The 19819-nt window shown below is 42.3% G+C and overlaps 2 protein-coding genes across 4 annotated transcripts in view; one reads left to right on the top strand and one right to left on the bottom strand.

Moving 5' to 3' along the window:
• The window catches only part of LOC120407914 (aminopeptidase O (putative)), a 416076-nt gene that overhangs the window by 8957 nt on the left and 387300 nt on the right, over nucleotides 1-19819 (top strand). The gene's annotated exons all lie outside the window — the stretch shown is intronic.
• The window catches only part of LOC120407916 (fructose-1,6-bisphosphatase isozyme 2), a 30548-nt gene continuing 12743 nt past the window's right edge, over nucleotides 2015-19819 (bottom strand). Inside the window, exons 4-7 of the mRNA XM_039544270.1 lie at nucleotides 16415-16555; nucleotides 14947-15084; nucleotides 7926-8045; nucleotides 2015-2694 (exon numbers count right to left, since the gene is read on the bottom strand). Coding sequence (XP_039400204.1) covers nucleotides 2500-2694; nucleotides 7926-8045; nucleotides 14947-15084; nucleotides 16415-16555 — 594 coding nt within the window. The 3' untranslated portion in view covers nucleotides 2015-2499. The remainder of the gene's footprint in view (nucleotides 2695-7925; nucleotides 8046-14946; nucleotides 15085-16414; nucleotides 16556-19819) is intronic.

Here is a 19819-nt window from a genome sequence, read left to right as displayed (position 1 = left end):
GTGGCAATAGAAAATTCAAATTTGGCATTGAAATGGTCCATAAGATGGAGAGAGACCTTTCAATGTCCTGATGAAAATCCCTTTTGATTTGGCTGAGATCTGAGGATCTGAAAATTGCAGTTCATAGCGGCATAATAGCTCCATCAAACAATCACAGGCAGTTTTAATAACCGTCTCCCTTCATTTTGAATAGAAGATCTCCACTGCACATATAGCTTGTTTAGGACTGAGGCAAAATGGATGAATCCTGCCTCAGTAACTGTTCTCATCTGGAATGCAGGGGGGAGGCATCTATAGCTGCTCTCCTCTGGATTTTTGTGTTGTAGGGTGATCCTGCACCTTAAAGTAATTGAGCAGTAGATGAGGTAGGGCTGATAGCTGTTTATTAGTTGAGTCTGTGAACCAAACATACGCATGAGAAGTAGGGGTGTGGGGAGTGCTGTAGCACCCCCAGGTTTCACACCCGGGGTCCCAGTCACTGGCCCCGCGATCCTGCTGCTCGGGGTCCCAGCTGCCAGCCCCACTACTGTCTGGGGGCTCCGCTGATGGCCCTGAGTCCTGCTTGGCCGTCGGCCCTGCTCAGCCGCTGGCACTGTGCCCAGGGGCTCGCTGCCAGTCCAGGGTCTGACTCAGCTGCAGAGTCCTGGCAACCAGCCCTGTGTGGGGGGTTCTGGCCACCGGGGGCTTGGAGGCCTCCGCTGACAGCCCCAGGGTCCCACCCAGCCGTTGGCCCCGCATGCGGGATCTCAGCCGCCACGTCTCCCACCCCGCTCCCGGAGTGAGGGGCATGGACAGGGGTAAGGGGGTGCAGCTCAGCACCCCAATCCAAAAAGTGTTGCCGCACCACTGGAACTAAATCCATGTTCGGTCCACAAAGTAGCTCCATCCGCTATGAAAAACGTTACTGTATGTAAGTAGAGCTCTGCAAATCTGCGGCTATCTGCTTTATATCCACAGATTGTTTTTGTGGATCACAGATCAGATATAGATACCAATCTTGTATCCATGCAGGTCTCCATATACAAGAGTAATGTGGTGGTTTGAATAGCCCATGCCATTTTACAAATGGATGTATTACAAGTGCATGAGTACAGTAAATGTAAGTGAATTCACTTGTTGAGTATAACTCTCAACTTGTAATGGTCTAAATGTGGACAAAAAATCAAAATGAGGAAGGAGAAGAAAAAAGTAGATGAAGTGTAATACTGTTAGTGTCATGATGATGTGTTTGCAAGGCAATAACTTACGTTAATACACGAGACAGGCACCTGGATATCAAGGTGATGGATGTACTAGAATTAGCTGGGATAGATAAAGAGGAGAGTAAGGGAGGCTATGATAGAGGTGTATATAAAATCATGAGTGGTGTGGAGAAATTGTATAAGGAAAAGTTATTTACTTGTTCCCATAATATAAGAACTAGGGGCCACCAAATGAAATTAATGGGCAGCAGGTTTAAAACAAATAAAAGGAAGCTCTTCTTCACACAGCGCACAGTCAACTTGTGGAACTCCTTGCCAGAGGAGGTTGTGAAGGCTAGGACTATAACAGGGTTTAAAAGAGAACTAGATAAATTCATGGAGGTCAAGTCCATTAACAGCTATTAGCCAGGATGGGTAAGGAATGGTATCCCTATCCTCTGTTTGTCAGAGGGTGGAGAGAGATGGCAGGAGAGAGATCACTTGGTCATTGTCTGTTAGGTTCACTACCTCTGGGGCACCTGGCATTGGCCACTGTTGGTAGACCGGATGCTAGGCTGGATGGAGCTTTGGTCTGACCCAGTATGGCTGTTCTTATGTTCTTAGGTAAAGACCACACCAGGTATGGCTGGAGGGGTATAAGTAAATATAAATCTGACATGAGAAATCCTTCATTAAGAAGGAGAGTTGAGATGTGGCAGTTGCTGTGTGGTAATAGCTTGTGTGAAATTACATGGGACTCTGGACAGAAGGGAAGTGGGAATGATTTCAAGCACCGTATCAAGTATTTTTCCATTCCCATGGAAAGGTAATTCAATTTTAATATTTATTACCCAAGGCAAATAGTATTTGGAACATACTCCAATCACAAGACTAGTGGTAGTAGGAGGGCTGACAAAATAATTGCCCACAACAAAACCTCCAACAGAAAATACAGAGTCTCTAAATGAAGTCTTGAATGTTGACATAAAAATGCTTTGTCTCAAAGAATGTGAGCTACTGTATTATCAGACACCTAGCTTCAGATCAAATAGAGTGTAACCCAAACAATTCACTTCCTTTTTTAGTATTAAGCAAGTAGATACTGTTAGTATTAAAATTAGGACTTTGCTTTTACTCTTGTATTGCAGAAACTGAGACTAAAGAATTTTTGCACTTGTATTCAAGGGGAATTAAAACCTTTAGGAACAGTCTTCACTATTTCTGTTGTCAGTGAAAGGGGGAACCAGTCTTCTGATTGCTGCTCTTTCTGGAAAGTGATGTAGCAGGTGTGGAAGGAACATCTGGTGTGTGAATGCCACTAGCTGCTTTTCTGGTGTTTCTGCACACAAGCGAGGTATTCCTGCACGTCATCGGGGGAACCAAGAATCAATGGGACTCTCTGGTGAATAGAGTCAGGCTTCACATCCAGCACTGGCTCAGTCCCTGTAGTAGCCATCCCACCAGCCTGCTCAATGATGAAAGCCATTGGGTTGCACTCATAAAGGAGACGGAGCTGTAAGAAAAGGCAAAACACAGGACTGTTTGGGGGGGAAATAACAACAAAGCACTTCTCAGAACTTAAGTGTTGACCTTTCCTTTATGACCTTGGCAAGCTTCTGCAAATCTCCACTAGAGAAGCGACCACAGTTCCACTGGTGTTAGCAATGATGGGAGCTCTGGTATAGACCATCTGCCAGTGTTTTAACCACTGTGTTCTTTAACTCTGTCTCTTTTACAGCCTCTCTTTATTCAACCTTCTTTCAGGGTTTCTTTAACAATAACATCCCCACCATAAGCATCCTATTGTGTCATGTTCCCATCTCCCATTGTGAGATTTTTAAAACGTTCTCTTCTGGCTTCCACTGCAGCTTCTGTAGAAGAAAGCAGTGACATTGCAGAGAAGTATCAATATTCCAGTGGAATTTTAGCATTCCAGAGCTGATGTACACAGTAGGTGGGACAGCACTGGCAATAGGTTTAGCCTGACTAACCAGGTTCTTGAGATTGCATGCAGCAGTGAAGTGGTTAAACTAGCAAAGGTGACACCTTCCCACAGGCCTTATTTGTTATCTTGAAGCTTGGACAGTTGTGTTTGCTCAGGATATTTTGGAGTCTGAAACTTGATGCTGACATTCTCAAGTGTCAGGAGTTGATTGCAGCACTGCACAACTGTGGCTAAACCTGTTACAGTGAGCTAAGTTCATGCAGATAGTAACTTTTAAGTAACTATGGTTATTTTAGAAATGTATTTTCAGTTTAGTGTGAAGGAAATTAGGCACCCCAATACCTATTAACGTTAACAGAAATTTCAGACATCGTCATAAAAATGTTCCAGTTTGAAAGCAAGTACATTTGGGTCATATGTCAAAAAACTCCAGGGTCCTGGAACTAGGGGTCTAGGAATGTGGCAGTACCCCTTGGCTTGAAGTGATTTCCATCATATACAGGGTTTACAGTTTGGTTCAATGGCACTCAGCACCCCCACTATAAAAATTGTTCCAATGCCACTAGGGTGACCAGATGAGAGGAAGAAAATATTTGGGGGCGGGACAGGGATCACCAGCAGAGCAAAAAAAAAAAAAGAGTACCGTGAAATATTGGGACAAATTGTGTCCCGACCAAAGATCGGTCAGGATGCGGGACAAATACCTAAATATCGGGATGGTCCTGATTTTATAGGGACGTCTGGTCACCCTAAATGCCACTGAAAATACTACAGTATGTAAAGGGGAATGAAAGGCTGGTGGTTTAAGAAGGTTCGTTAATGGACTTGGTTTTGGGAGGTATTGAGATACAATGTGTGGCACAGAAAAGCCTATACAAATGTAAAGCACCTACCCAAAAACAGAATGTGCTTTGGGGAAATGAAACTATGTAATGGAGTGCAACCAACCCTGTAATAATTTCAGTGATCACACTATTTGCAATAAAACCAGGGATTTCATATGCTTAAGCAATGTACATAGCATTAACTTTATTTCTTACTTATCTTTAAAGTTTGTTTCAATGCCACTCTAAGTAAGGACACAATGTCCAGGTAACATGGGGCAATGGACTTCGTATTGTCTTTATGGCATGGTAAATTCGAAAAAGAAAACCTGCCACAAAACAGCAGTGGTGTCACTGCAGAATCATCTGGGGTTTGTCACTGCTTTGGTGTGACTGTAAACCTTAAGAATACCATTCATCTACCTCAGGGGTTGGCAACCTTTCAGAAGTGGTGTGCCGAGTCTTCATTTATTCACGCTAATTTAAGGTTTTGTGTGCCAGTAATGCATGTTAACATGTTTTTGAAGGTCTCTTTCTATAAGTCTATAATATATAACTAAACTATTGTATGTAAAGTAAATAAGGTTTTTAAAATGTTTATGAAGCTTCCTTTAAAATTAAATTAAAATGCAGAGCCCCCCGGACCGGTGGCCAGGACCCAAGCAGTGAGAGTGCCACTGAAAATCAGCTCGCGTGCCGCAGGTTGCCTACCCCGATGTACTTCAACAGCTGGAAAGCTAGATGGGACCAGCAATGATTGTGATAGAACCAGTAGAAAGGGGAAGTAGAACAGGCACTAGCTGGGGGGATGCAGGGGTGCCCCTCCCCCTTCCAGAGTCTCTATTCATTAGCCAACCAGAGGAGGAAGGGAACTGACTGTTCCTTTGCTCTCCCCTTTCATTAATTTTAAATCCCAGGCCAGGCCAGGCCAGGCCTTGAGGAGCCTCTCTTTGCTGTATTTCAGCAATCCCTGTCACCCCCACCCCCTGGAACCATAGTTTAGGAGCTGTGTCTTACAGATGCTGCAGGTCTGACCCATTGCCCGTTTTGGGGTAAAAAATAATCTTTTTTTTTTTTTTTTCCCCTTCCAATTGTGGCCAGATTGGCATAGTCCTGTTTTGGGGGTTTTGTTTATGTTTTGCCTTCCTCACAGCATCCTGGAGGCACAGTTAGGCTAAATAGGAATAGGATTTAATAATTTGTGGTAGTATTTGGTAGGGATGTTAGTTTATTGCAACTTGTGGCTGGTTTCCAGTCTAATTAAAAGGAATGGCTCTGGGAATTTGCTGATGGGCCTTGTGCTCATGGGATAGACCAGGACCTTGTGTCCTACATAGGCTGAAGTCCTCCCATTTTGGTAGCCTCTGTCACCCTTACAAGGGGATGGGGGTGGTGGGTGGTAGGATTCAGAAGAGGAAGCTGAGTGTTGGGTTATATGGTAGAGGCCTTTAACCCCACCCTGGAACTACATAGAGGCAGTTAAGTAAGCGTCTGGATGACAGGGCAGGTAGTGCCCCTCTGCTGTGATGGGTTTAATAAAGTTGTGGGCCTGCTGCTTAAAATCCCTCCCCGCATCTGTCCTCATTCACCACCATGTCCAGGTCAAAAGCATACTTCTTGACTTTGTTCAAAAAGCTGACCGCATCCAAGCCTCCCTCCTTTAAATGTATTAACATTTTGTAATTCATTAGAGCATTCTGAACATCAGATCCACAAAAATGATTTGGTTAACATTTCCAGTTTAAAAACAGCATCTGCAAATAGGCTGATACTGTTTGTTTCAATATGAGACACAAAGATTAACTCTCATTGTATATATTGAGCACTTGAGACTCTTGTTTTTATCTTGACCTGTAGGGAGTGGCCTTTATGCTATACTAGCTTGTTCATTTAGTATGCTCATCATGCGCTTCAGCTCCAAAATCCATGGGCAAATCCATCCCAGCTATAACTCCATATATTTGCTCTCTCAGCACTCTGCCTATGTACTGGGGATGTTCACAGGGTAAAGGAGGATGACTGGTAACAGTCGCCATGGTACTGTCTTTCAAACCGGAACAGCCGTGACTTTGGATGAATTGGTCTTTATGGACAAACCTACTACATGCGGCAGACAACACAGGTCTAGAAAAAGTGGTGGTGATACTTTACCACAAGCCCTTTTCACTCTTAACTGAAAGTGACAGCCCCTTATTTTGTTTGTAGAATAGCCATTAAAAGCAACCTCCCCTGTACCCAATATTAAAAACCAAATTCTTGAAAAAACAGTGCCTCCAAAATTCTCCTTCCAGCACCTAAATATATCACCTTCACAGTACACCCAGGCTTCCTCCAATGAAAGTCTTGAGCTAACTGTCACCCTCCCTCTCCTCCATGGCAACACAATCCAAGTCTGCCATTAGCTACTAGAGGCTAATTTACATGTGTAAACCCTTTTATTCCGTATTTGTTCCTTGCTTTCGCTAAAGCTGTGAAATGAAATCACCTTGAAACGGCTATTGCCTTCAAAAAAGGAGCACAAAGTAAAGTTTTAGCGTATTTTTGTATAGTATCTGGCACAGCTGTTCACGTAAAACGAAGATCCCATGTACACATACCCTTTGCCAAGAGGTTTAGAGCACAGTATGTATTTCACAATGTATGGTATATGCCTGCCAGTACCTTCAGGATTTCCCTTTTTTCCTGTCTCTTATCTCATTCACTTCACGGCTGCTTTATATAATTTCCAAATATAAAGACTACCTGAAAAAGAAAATCTGTAAAGCTGGTTCTCTCTCACACAACCACCCCACAAATTCTGTAATAAAGGCCTTCTGGAAGGGACTGGCCATTTAACACTCAAACATTCTGAGCAAATATGCCCCAGAAGCCATTCCTGGTAACATGGTTCAAAAACCAATCTTGAAAATCATTGCATAATGAGGGGATTCCTGCAGTGGCAACATGGTGTGAATCCAGCTATTTCCCTACTTTCATCAATTTCTCTCTTTCAACAAGGACTTATTGATTGGCCTCTTCAGATGAGTTTTTAGTCCCCTGTCCCAAGGTGGTTTGTGTAGTTGGACAGATTGGCTAGTTCTGTGGGACAAAATATCTTTGTCCACACTGGTCAAGGAAACAGTGCTTGCTAGCTCAGCTGTATTTAAACATGATTTCTTGTAGCAGAGTGTCCTTCAGTGAGGACTAGGCCACAGTCAGTACAGCAGACCCAATCTGTGTACCGCGAGACTCGGGCCTTGTCTATAGGGTGGTGTAATGTGCTTTATGAGGGTGATATATCTAAAACGCACTAATGTGTTACACATTAACTGGTCTGTGTAGACATTGGTGCACACTAAAGATTCCCTAGTGCTTTTTAATGTAGTACTGTTTCAAATAGCACTACATGAAAGTGAATCAGCAGAATCTATATGGACCAATTAATGTACAAGAGGTTAGTGTTCTTTAAAAATCATACCCCTGCCATTACTCTACCTCATAGACAAGTCCTACACTATTTTGAATATTTTCCCAGAGGAGCCATTGTGATATTTCACTCTAGTAGTTGGCTCCAGTTACTATAACTGCTTGATCCTCAGAACCAAGTAAAAACAAACAAACAATTTTTAGGTCAAATGGTAGAGGCCTGCGTGTTCTGTGCTGGAGATTCCAGGTTCAATCCCCACTGGAGACTGTGAATCAAAAGATGGCTCCACTGAAGGATGCGTGCATAGCCTGTAATACAATGATTGGTTTAAAAACACAAAAATAAATGGGATGACGCTGAAAGGTCAGAAGTATGTTAGATGGGACCACTGTTGAGTTGGGCCAAATCTAATTTGTAAAAACTTTGACCTTAGTGTCCTTTAATATACTCCCCAAACCAGCTCAAGAAAAGCTATATTTAAGCCATTATGCATAAATTATAACCATTCTATCACACACTGGAAAAGCAGTGGTATTGGGTACAGTAAGTTCAGAAGACAAACAGTTTACCTTTCCCTTAGGACTCTTCTGGTTAGCTGGGTACATGAATATCCCACCATACATCAGGGTGCGATGAACATCCGCCACCATCGAGCCCACATATCTAGAGCCATAGGGAGCACTGCCATCCTGTAAAACAGATGGAGACCTTGAAGCTGAAGCTGTTATATCTGTGGATACCAGTCAGCTCTGTGTTCTTGGGGAACCAGGGTGCAGTATCTAGCCCAGGGGTAGGCAACCTATGGCACGCGTTGTGATTTTCAGTAGCACTTACACTGCCTGGGTTCTGGCCACCGGTCCTGGGTGCTCTGCATTTTAATTTAATTTTAAGTGAAGCTTCTTAAACATTTTAAAAACCTTATTTACTTTACTTATAACAATAGTTTAGTTATATATTATAGATTTATAGAGACCTTGTTAAAATGTATTACTGGCACGCAAAACCTTAAATTAGAGTGAATAAATGAAGACTCGGCACACCACTTCTGAAAGGTTGCTGACCCCTGATCTAGCCTGTCTGACTCATGAAAGACACTTCCGCGCCCCCCCCCCACCAGACGCTGCTTGAACCAAAACCAATCAGAGAAAAGGCTTGCAGAGAGCTGTGAAGGGTATTGGGAGACACACCAAGACCCCTCCTGACAAGGGTGACGATTAAAACATCTTTATTTGCATACAGAATGGAGAGCAGACAAAACTCCCCTAGCCTCATATGCATGGAAGATGGGACAGGGATTAGCATGCAGAATGAAGAACAGAGAACGCCACTGAACTCTGGGACCAGAAAAGCAGGGAAGCACTGCATCATGGGAATCTCTGCTCCAGATGTCAATGAACCTGTGCCTGCCCACACCCAGCTCAGCAGTTATCAGACCAATTCTAGTAATGAATACTTGATTGATATCCAAAATACAGAAGCAGTCTAGTGGCATTGTGAGCTCCCTGGAAGAAAACACCACCCATAACCAAGAGAAGTTCAGCTCCTATTATCTAGCCCAAAGAAAACCCTTGTCCTCAGTTTACCAATAAACAAAACTAGTGTTCTCCCTTGAACCATTGTTGTTTCTCTACAAAAAACCCTACCTAAGTTCAAGTGTTCTGATTCTTAGATCCAAACTATGCATCAGTTCCACTGTGACTCCATCTTCTCCTGACTGATCGTGCTGGGGGCTCTGCCTGTCTCCAGTACTCAGGACCCTGAGCTACCATCATCACCAGTTCAAGCCTCATGGAGTGGGTGAAATCCCCCCCCCCTGAGGTATTAACCTTTAATGTAGGTTATGTTGGTTTAGCCTCCTTGTGTCGTTATCACTATTATTCAATACATAACTTTTATGGTTAAGTTGGTTGCTTCTCTCTCTCTTGCTGAACTTTACTCTTTTGTGTTTGTTTGTTTTTAGCTTCCCCCCATTTACTCTACAGCATAGTTCTTTTACCTAAGCTTAAGATCCCTGTGGTGCCCAAAATACTGTGGGGTTTGCTCATCACGTAGGTTACTACCAGTACAATTGTGATGTGCAAGTGGGGATAGGGACATGGACACATAAGGGTGGCAGCTTGAAAGTGCTGCTTGACCCGGTCCACTCAGACTTGCTCTGTTAATGTATGTGTGGGTATGTTCATCCAGTTCTGGGGCTGGAGGAACCCAGCCCTAGGAAACCTAGGTCCTGCAGGATAGCTCCATTGGGAGGGGACTTGCGTAAGGGAGAAGTAGAGCTCCATATGAAAACACACACGACACAAGCAGTAAATTGATAGAATTACAGAACCTCCCCTCCCCCCAGAAGAGTAACCTGAATAAACGAGCATACCCCAAAGTAAGGGGCAAATCTGGTAATGCTGCCAGGCTGGGTAGCTGGCAAAACTGTAATGTATCATTGCACTCTTCATTTTGTTACAAGTCAGAAATCAAAGCTTGCTTAAATTCCTGACCATTTATGGGACACTCTAAATGTTGGCAGACCTATAGTTCAACACACCCTTTCTCAAAAGGATAGTGTCTCTTATAAAATGTAGTAATGTCCATGCAACCCCAAAGTAGTGGCAGCAGTTTTTAAACTCTCCCTGGGCAGTATGAGCCACTCATTGTAACTTTGGCATCAGGTGTGCAATTTGAGTACATGAGAACCTGATACCATCTTTCCACTTTCCCTGCTTGCTCGATCTTGAAAGCCAACATGGACCGAGACTGCTGATAACCTTGCTTCCTAATGTGATCAGAAAAATGGGTGTAGACAGGTGCTTCCAGGGATGGAGATGCAGGAAGAGCAGAGCAAGGGGGATCTATCCTTGTGCTACTCTCTGAGGATTCTTGTTGTTTTGCTCCCAAATGGGTGTTGTGATTTTAGGATTGTTGAAGACTTATTTTGGAGATTAGTTGAGGGACTGAAGATTATTTGAGAGTATGGGTTTGTTTGCTTTGAGCTTTTTGGAAGGCAGTTTAGTACAGAAAATGTCATTTTTTTGGGAGAGCAGTAAGAAAATGTATGTCTATCAAACTTGACAGTGTCCATTTAAAATCTGGGGGACATGTGCTCCCTGCATGCATCACCTCTGATCCTCTGCCTCTATCTGTATACACCTTCCAACTTCTGCAACAAAAGAGGCAGGGGTTTTACAGACAAATCGCCTTCATTGCACAATCCTTATTCATCCCCAGAGCCAGGTCCAACCTGTGCACTGAATGGGGTAAGGGGTCCTGTTGTTAAAAATAGTATGTGATCAAGTAATTTAAAGACTATATCACAATCCATAAGCACAAGGGAGCCAAATTCTGCACAGGCAGCCTTAAAAGAATAGGAAATGCCAGGATTCTGTTCTAACTTTTGAGTGCTTGACTTTGCGACCTTAATAATGTCCTTTTAAGAAAAAAAAAGGTGTGTATTTTGACATAGAGGACCACATTCCACTAGTGTGTTTTGAGTTGTCTGCATCATGTGATGATCATAAGTACAGTATATGGGAATGGGAAGGACAGCTGGTAATCCTGCTTCCTCTATCAGGATTTCATTGTTTCTTAGCATAATAGAAACATAACTGATACAGACACAGCTGAATGCATGATCATGCTACAAATAATAGAAAATAGAAACTGCTTCATTTTAGTGCAGTTGTCACCTGCACCACAAGGACCTGGCAAACAGACAAAAGCAAACCTTTTACTTCCCTTTAGGAACAAGACACTAGCAGGTGTACATTCAGTATTCCCTTTAGTTTTCAAGTTTTACTTCTTGTTTGATCCCTTATGATACAGTCTGGCATTCTCACAGCTGCAACTGAATATCTCATATGTTTCTCTTTCAGATGAGAAAGCTAATGTATGCTGCATGATGGCTGGAACAATGCCCAGATTTCCCCCTCAGACAAAGATAACAGACATGAATGCCAGTGAAATAATTTTTTCCCTCTGATTAGACTCTCGGAAATGCCTAATTTGTATGTGCATCTGGAGAGCATTTTGATATTGGCTCAGTGGGTCCAAATGAGAGAGATTTCCAAGATCCCTGCAGCATATGTGTGGCCACTGAGTACCATCACCCCCAGAACCGCTGCGATATTTTCAACCGTGGGGTGGTGGAAGCAGGCATCCGTGCATGCCAGTATCATGCTCCATGCAACTCAATGTGTGTTCCAAGGGGCAGGTGTGCGGGCTACTGTGCCTCACATAAAACTGGATGCCAAGTCTCTCTTCTCTCTCCCCCTCCCCCAATCACTCTCACAGATGCCCACTTCTGCCTCCCCGCTGTTGGAAAAATTGTGGTATTAGCTAATTTTGCTATTTCCAAGCAGTCTGTGAAATCACAATTTTTCACAGGGTCCTATTTACAAGTCTCTTATGCTTAAACCAAATGGATTTAAATGGTTCAAAACATGAAAGTCGTGTAATGTTTTCCCAGAGTATTACATCAGCTTTCTCCTCAACCCATGCACATCTACTCATCTGTGTGGCACCTGTTTTCTTTTACAGAGTTAGTGTTAGATGCATGGCTAGAAAGAAGATCTCCTGTGAAGGGGAACGTAGCTCTGGCTTAAAGTAAAATTTGATTTCCCTAGCTATCTTATTTACAGAACTCGTTTCCTCGATAACCCTGCCCATAGTGGAGTGCATGTTGGAATCAGCATACTCCTTTACATACACTACAGGAAGCTCTTCAGGTGGCAGCTGCTATTCAAGCTTGAGCAGCTGACCAGAGGTTTTGTGATGGTTAACAAAAGATTTAGGTTTACTCTGGACTCTTTCCCCTCCCACCATCCCTGTGCCATTGCCATGGTGAGTAGTCACATTCCAGAAGAGAGGGATTGGTCTAGGGCCTTTGCATTTGACTTTGAAGCAAGAAGCATGCCCTTCTAAACGAAGGTGAGATGCTGTGGTGGAACTGATAAGAGGAAAAGGGGTAATAGAGATCAATGAATATAAGGGACAGGAAAATGAAAGGTAATTGAAATAATTAGTTAACTAACTTAGTTACTAATATGGCCTAGCAAAGAATAAGAACATGCACAGAGGCAAATATAAAGTGCTTTTTAAAGCAAGGTTCTATGTTTCATTTAGGAATCTTTGAGGAAAAAGTGGGGAATTTTCCTTCAGCCTCCTCCCCTGCCTCCAAACTTGGAATTGCCCAGGAAGTTCATTTTTTATCTTGGTCTTTGATTTTGTATCTGCAAATAACCATGGGTGCATTTTTTGGCATCTAGCTGTCTAATAACCTGATTTGCAGGCTCGTTCAAGTAGCAAGATGTCTAAAAGCCTTTGACTTTATGCCTGAGAAATTGCACCTACAATTATTTGCTGGTGCAAAATTGCAGGCTGCTTTTTCTGAATTAGGCCCTACATCTTGTTTGCTTCAACTTCAAACTAATGCAGCCCAAAAAGATTGTACGGGCAGAAGCTGCTTGTTTTTTCCCTTGTGGTATTGGGTTTTTTTTGTTTGGTTGGTTGGTTTTTTTTGGAGGCTCTCTGGAGCCCAAACCACCATGCAGCAGGGATGAAGAAAGCCCTTTCTTTGAGTGGAAGTGATGGCACCATAATGGCTTGTCCTTTCCTGAGGAACTGTTGGTCATGCTGAACTGCCCCTAGATTTTCTGATGTGGACTAAATATTCAATAATGACTGGGCTGAAATCTTTTATAGGACCTTCCCCAGAAGATGTGAGTAGTGACTGCATTAACACAGTATTACCTTTTTAAAGTTTAAAAGAAAACCCTGCTACTAACTAGCTGTTTTAGTTCCGAGATACTTCCAACAGCCAGTTTACAACAATAGCACAGAGCAAGGTCTAAACAATATGTTTTTGTCAATGAGGTTTGAACTCCCGCAGGATTTATTGAGTCGTTTTGATAGAACAGTGTGACAAGTTACAGATACTCCACAAAAGTATTGACAGAGTTCTGGTAAAATGTCATTGGATTGCACTGTTTGATGTTTTTCTCTCACCCTTTGAAATTTAAATGTATGAAACATAATGATACATGGCATTTCCTGTTTTTCCTCTTGGCTAACTCTGCTACTTGAACAAACAGTTTACACTTTTTTCAACAGTCAGGTGGCTTTATAAAAAGTAGATTACGTTCTGATATGGGGGACTAAAGGATTCATATAAATAGAAGCAGTTTCAGGAAGCAAGAAGGCTGTAAACTGCGTTCCAGTTCCCTCAAAACTAGACTAAACTCCTCACTTCTCGGTTTCAAATAAAACCTCATAAGCAGATGCACAGCTTTCTAGTACTACATATCTCATAGTAACAACTTAGAGCAATAAAGCAGAGTTCTTGGGCAGCCGCAGAGCAAAACTGTACCCATTTTGTTCAGTGTAGCAAGATGTAAGTTTACAGCCTACCAAGAAGCCTTCACAGAAATATGACCTGCAACCTTATCTAAAGATGTGATCCCATCAGACTTGACAAACTAAGCAGCATCAGTTTGCGCCAGTACTTGGACAGGCACTCTCCAAGCAAAACACATGGTGGTACAAGAAGTAACTAGCAAGTAGACTCTTGTGCTACTGTGCCATTACTGAACCAGTGCCTCATTATAGTGCTCTGGGGAAGTTTGCTACTGGATGCACTGTCTTTTAGGTGAAACATAGATATGTGTGGGGTTTTTTTTATTTTTTTATTATTTATGTATTTATTTTGTTGCAGGAGTAGGGTTAATTCTCTCATCCTAATGAAATTCAAACTTGAGTAATTATAGTCTACCACATTTTGAAGTGACTTGTTGGGCATACACAGTCACATTTTCAAAGAACTTTTCAAAACTGCACAGGCAAAATGTGTCCAGGTACCTGTTCATACTCACAAAGGGCTCAGTCATGCCTTATTAGGCACTGATCCATGCTGAAGGCATTGTAGATGCGGCGTTCCAGGCGGCAGCAGAATGTAGAGGGTAGTGTGTCCTCAGCTATACCTGTTCAGGTGGTACAATGTACGCCCCCTATGGGGGAAGGGTGCATGGGCATGAATCCAGCTCTTTGCCTTTGGGGTTGTATTGTGCCCCATGAGATGTTAAGAGGGAGCAGTCATTGCACTTTGGGAAGCATGGGATTTGCAGCTGTACCCTGCTGCTGCACAAGGGTGCAACTGGGGGGGAGGATTTTTACGTCCCGCCCTTCAATGCAACCTACTGAGCAGTAGTGAGAAGTCTAGCCCAAAATGAATAATTGTGCATGTTGTTAATTGAGGTACATATTCAAATATATTTGAAAGTAGGTGCATGTCCAAATTTTGCATACATAATTTCAGCAGTTCTTTAAAACTCTGGCTCTTATTATCTAGCACATCTTCCTCCAAACTATTACAGAATGCCAATGAGTTTGGCTACCATAAAAGTTGAAGTTATAAAGGATTTTCAGAGTAGTGGAAGCCAAGCTACTTTAGCCATGTAGCCAGAATGTACCAGGTTGTAGATAACATTGACAAGGAGTTTAATTCAGCAAAACAATCAAACCTATCCTCCTCTTTGAGCTGTACTTTGCTCAAAGCAGCATGAGCCCTTGCTGCATTAGCTGATTACAAAGCTGCTATTTTCTCACCTCAGGAAATTTCTTCCTTTGTAAATATTCTGTCATCACAGGATCAAAGTACTTGGCATAACCCTCATTGATACTGTAGATCTTCCCTTTCTTCTTGATTTTCACATCTTTATCTACCAGAACAAATTCACCAAGGGCCTACAGAAGAATGAGGTGCACCAATTACTAGCAGGCAGCGGAATACCATGCTAAAGGAAAGTTTGAAAGACTTTAGCACAACATGGTCCTTTAATCAACATTCATTTATACGACTTGTCATTGTTTCACACAGATCACAAGCTGGAAAGCTGCTTTAGGTACAGGAAGATTTGCCATATCTTCAATGTGAACAAAAATAATCTCAGAAATAATGGTAATAAAATGAATACCAGTCCAGTATTGTGAACCCCAAATGTTAAAAAATGAGTCAGACCTGAAAACGTCATGAGACTGGCATCAAAATCATGAGATTTTTTTTAATTGATTTTTGGGGTTGTCTTTTGATTTTTTTTTTTTTGAACTGCCCCTGCGCACGCCCTGTGTGTGCGTGTGTGTCAACTAGAGTGTTGCTAACATCCCAAATATATTGAGTAAGTGGATCTTGGCCACTGCTGCATGAGATCTCCCTGGCTGCCTGATGATTTGGGGCTTCCAGCTTCTCCCCAAACCTGAAAATTCTAATTAATTTAGTGTCCTCTCTCAGCCCTCACATCAATTCTGTCCCCAGTCTGTCTGCTTGGTGTAATCTCTTCAGTAAATTACTTTTAGAGCTTAGGTATATTGGCCTTCACTGAAGTCAATTCACTAAGATCATGGAGACAAGATTTTCACCCACTGATTAAATAAAACCTTTATATTGTTACCTATCTTGTGCTGACTTTCCAAATGAGCCATCTCCTTTCTCCTTCTCAAGCTCCCTGGACAATGCTGTCTGGGCTTCTGGTGTCTGATTTTGAGAAGCAGTCTGCGGTTTTATGGGCACATCTTTTTATTTGCAATATTTGAGTATGCAAGTCAAAGCACTTAAAGTAAAGCTACCTAACCTGCAGATGCAGTCAGGCAGTTAGGGGTATAAGTGTGTGTGAATTATGCCCATAATTAATATTTGCATTTGCTGAATTAAAAGCTAAACTAAGGACTTTAAAAAAAAAAAAAAAGTGGGCCCCTTAATTGGGGGCAAAGGCACTGATGAGTTTTCTTAAACATTTCCCAGTATAGGGCTGTGATGTAGTCTTAAGATGAATGCACAAGGGCAAGGTCTCAATTTCTTCCCTTCCATGAATGGGATTGTGGTACTGCAGCTAACATGGTTTTGTATTACCAAGTACCAGTAGGACAAGGATGGATTAAAACAGGACCTGGTCAAAAGGGAGAATGCCACAAATAATATTCTCTAGACCAGATTGGAATGAGAAAATAAGTAAAGCCTAGCCTATGAAATACTAAAAAGCAAAAAGAATGTATATAGTAATTAACATCTTGTATATACCGGATCTAGCATGAAGCAGTCCACTCCTTGCCCGGTAGAAAGAGCCACCAGTGTGGCACTGCCATACAAGGCATAGCCTGCTGCAACAATATTTCGTCCTGGCTGCAAGGCATCCTTTTCAGAGGGCTCATCTTCTGTTGTCTGAGGAAAGAATTATCACAATATTGAAGGTTGAGATCTTAATGGAAAACAATAAAAGCAGAACTCAAATTTTAATGAAAAATTGTTAAAATAATGTCCTCTAGGGTTGCCAGGCGTCCAGTTTTCGACCAGAACACCCAGTTGAAAAGGGACCCTGGCCGCTCCGGTCAGCACCACTGATTGGGCCGTTAAAAGTCAGGTCTGTGACACAGCAGGGACCTGGGGCTAAGGCAGGCTCCCTAGTTCTTCCAGGAGCTGCGTGGCAGTTGCCAATTTCCCTAGTACGCACCTCTCCACAACAGCAAGCTTTGTTGTTTATCATTGGTTTGGCTTGCTGTGGTTTTTAAATCCATTTCCATTCCTCTAAGACTTATTTATAAACCACCATACACATTTACGGCATTATGTAAATAACAGTGTGAGTGTTCCTATTCAAGCCATATAAAATGCTTTACTGTTTTTACAAACATTAATATTAAGCACCCTATTTACTCTTCTTTAGAGTAACATCTTTAGAGATCTGTAAGCAACATGTGAGTTAAATTCATAGATGATAATCTGGCAGGAACTGCAAATGTCCCATGAGGACAGAGACCTAATTCAAAAGGACCTAAAAAGAGAGCAGAAAAAAATGCAAGATATATCAAGCTGGGCAATGACTATTCAAATGTTCTTATTCAATGAAAAGGAGAAACTTGAGAAGCCATAATCTTGAAAAAGACCTAAGGGTGATAGGGAACAACAAATTAGCATGAATTCATTATGCCATGTGACAGCAAGATAGACCAGTAAAATTCTGGGCTGTATTTGCAGAAATGTCATCATGTGGAGAAGAGAGGGGGTGTTGACATAGTCCTTTTCCGTAAGACTGTATGTAAAATTGCATTTATCTCTAGGTACCACATTGACTGAAATATATTTACAGGCTAGAGGGAGTTCAGAGAAAAGCAACAAAAGTTATCAGGGGCTGGAGGGCCTGACTTAAGAGAAAAGACTGAAAGAGAGAAATATTTACAGCTTGGCTAGGAAATGACAGAGGTAGGGACATAAGTCTCTGAATGTTCTGAAGGGTGTTCAAATGGATACAAAAGCAGTAATTGTATTAAATTATTAAAGGGAAAATTTGCACTAAACGCTAGAAAAACGTCTTGATAGACTTTGGATTAGTCTTCCTAGGGAAGTGATGGAGGCCCCATTGCTTGGGAGATTTAAAAGTACACTGGACAAAACTTTACAAGCTATACTTTAGTAGGACACACCAGTATTCTGGCAGGGAGGCAGAGTAGCTGATATAATAATTTTTCCCCAGTCTCTGACATCTACCTTTTCAGACTCTGTGATAAATTCTGAGAATTGTTATTCTCTATGCTCATTCAGGGTGAAATAGTGCCGTTGACTTCACTGGGGCCAGGGTTTCACCCTTGATTTTTTGGCCTGTTTGCCAAAAAAGTTTGTCAATTGTGGTGGCTTTTTTTGGTGATGACACCTGTTTAGTAGGAACTTGAATGAGACTTTTAGTCACAGTCCTGAGGTCCCTGTTTAGTTTTTACTCGTTTGACTCAGGCAAACAAACTCCCATGGATTGGAATGGGATTTCATTAGTTTGAGTAGAAGCTGAATAACAACTTGAGGATTTCGCCCTTGCTAGGGTTGGTCAAAAATTTACTATTAAAATAGTTTTTCAATGGAAAATAGGGTTTTTGACTGTAACAGGGCCACCTGTCCCTTTTAAGGACTGGGAAGCCTTGGGCCAGTTAGCCCAGCCCTATCTGTGCAGGGTGTCAGACTTAAAAGGAGGAAGAGGAAGTAGGGAGTGAGTTCCCTGAGGAAGGCTGCCAGAAGTCCATGGAGAGGGGGAAGCAGGATGGATGGATGGCTAGACGAGCTGAGGACAAGTGTGGGTGGTAGTGGGGTGTCTCCTGTGGCTAGCCAGACAGGCTGCTTCAGTGTGGGGGGGAAAGGAGCTGAGCTTAAGCTAGGAAGAGCCACAAGAATGATTAAAGGATTAGTAAGCATGCCTTGCAGTGATGGACTTGAGCTCAGTCTATTTATTTTAACAAAGAGAAGGGTAAGGGGTGACTTTTTCTCTGTGTAGATACTTATAGACTGATCAAATATTTGTTAATGGGCTCTTCAGTCTCGCAGAGAAAGGAATTGCATGCTCCAATGGCTGGAAGTTGAAGTTTAGACAAACTCAGATTGGAAATAAGGTGCAAATTTTTAATGGTGAGAGTAATTAAGCACTTGGACAATTTACTGAGGGTCATGGTGGATTCTCCATCACTGACAATTTTAAAATCAAGATTGGATGTTTTTCTAAAAGATCTGCTGTACAACTCATTTTAGGGAAGTTCTATGGCCTATGCTATGCCAGAGGTCAGACTAGATGATCAGAGTGGTCCCTTCTGGCTTAGGGCTACAGTCTGCCAGAGGGCCTTGGTAGGAGGATAGATCTCACCTGGACAACTGGGTTGACTGGGGCCCAAGAGCAGGCAGTTGTCACTGGGGAGCCTACCAGTAAGGAAAGAGGGTGAAGGCCCAGAGGAGCTGGAGACTCTTTTGTTTTGATGATATTTTTGGAGTTAGGGACTCTGTTACCCTGGAAGAAATCAAATACTGTATAGTGGGTTGGCTGGAAGGCCGACCTGCTTCTACAGTAGGAGTAGACGGCAGATCATTTTTGGGAAACTGAGGCAGAAGTGCCTCAACATCAGGTCTTACCGAAGGGGCATTCCGGGATAGTGAGTCTGCTTTCTATGGAAATTTTGGACTTTGTTGAAAAACCAAGCACCCCAAACCTGAAAAGCTTGTGCCCTATGATGCACTGTGGTGGCTGAACAAGAGGGGAGACCACTGTGCATCAGAGGCAATGTAGTTTATCCAGGGAGCCCAACCAATAGCAAAGAAAGGAGGCATGAAGCACTCAAACGACAACTCTCACGAGAACCAGGACAGTATTTTCCAATCAGAATTTTTGGTTTTCAGCTAAAAGATTTTGACCAAAAACTTTTGGATTTTGGCTGAAAGTCTTCAGGGTTTTTTTGTCTTTGCCATTCCCTGCACTGCCCCATTTTCTAACCAGTTCTACACTGGTGAATTATATAGCAACTGTTTAACAATATGTAGCAAGATGACAACTATTTATAGAAAGAAATTAAATCCCCTTAATTGTATGTGTTTGTGTGGTTTTTTTGGGGGGAGGTGAATTGTTCTTAAATAAGAACAGACAGAATTAGCTATGTGGCATATTATTCTCAATACCAA

Source organism: Mauremys reevesii, linkage group 6 (genome assembly GCF_016161935.1).
Source record: "Mauremys reevesii isolate NIE-2019 linkage group 6, ASM1616193v1, whole genome shotgun sequence".
NCBI lineage: Eukaryota > Metazoa > Chordata > Testudines > Geoemydidae > Mauremys > Mauremys reevesii.
The sequence above is the reverse complement of the archived record's forward strand: the minus strand, read 5'-3'. Positions and strand labels throughout refer to the sequence as shown.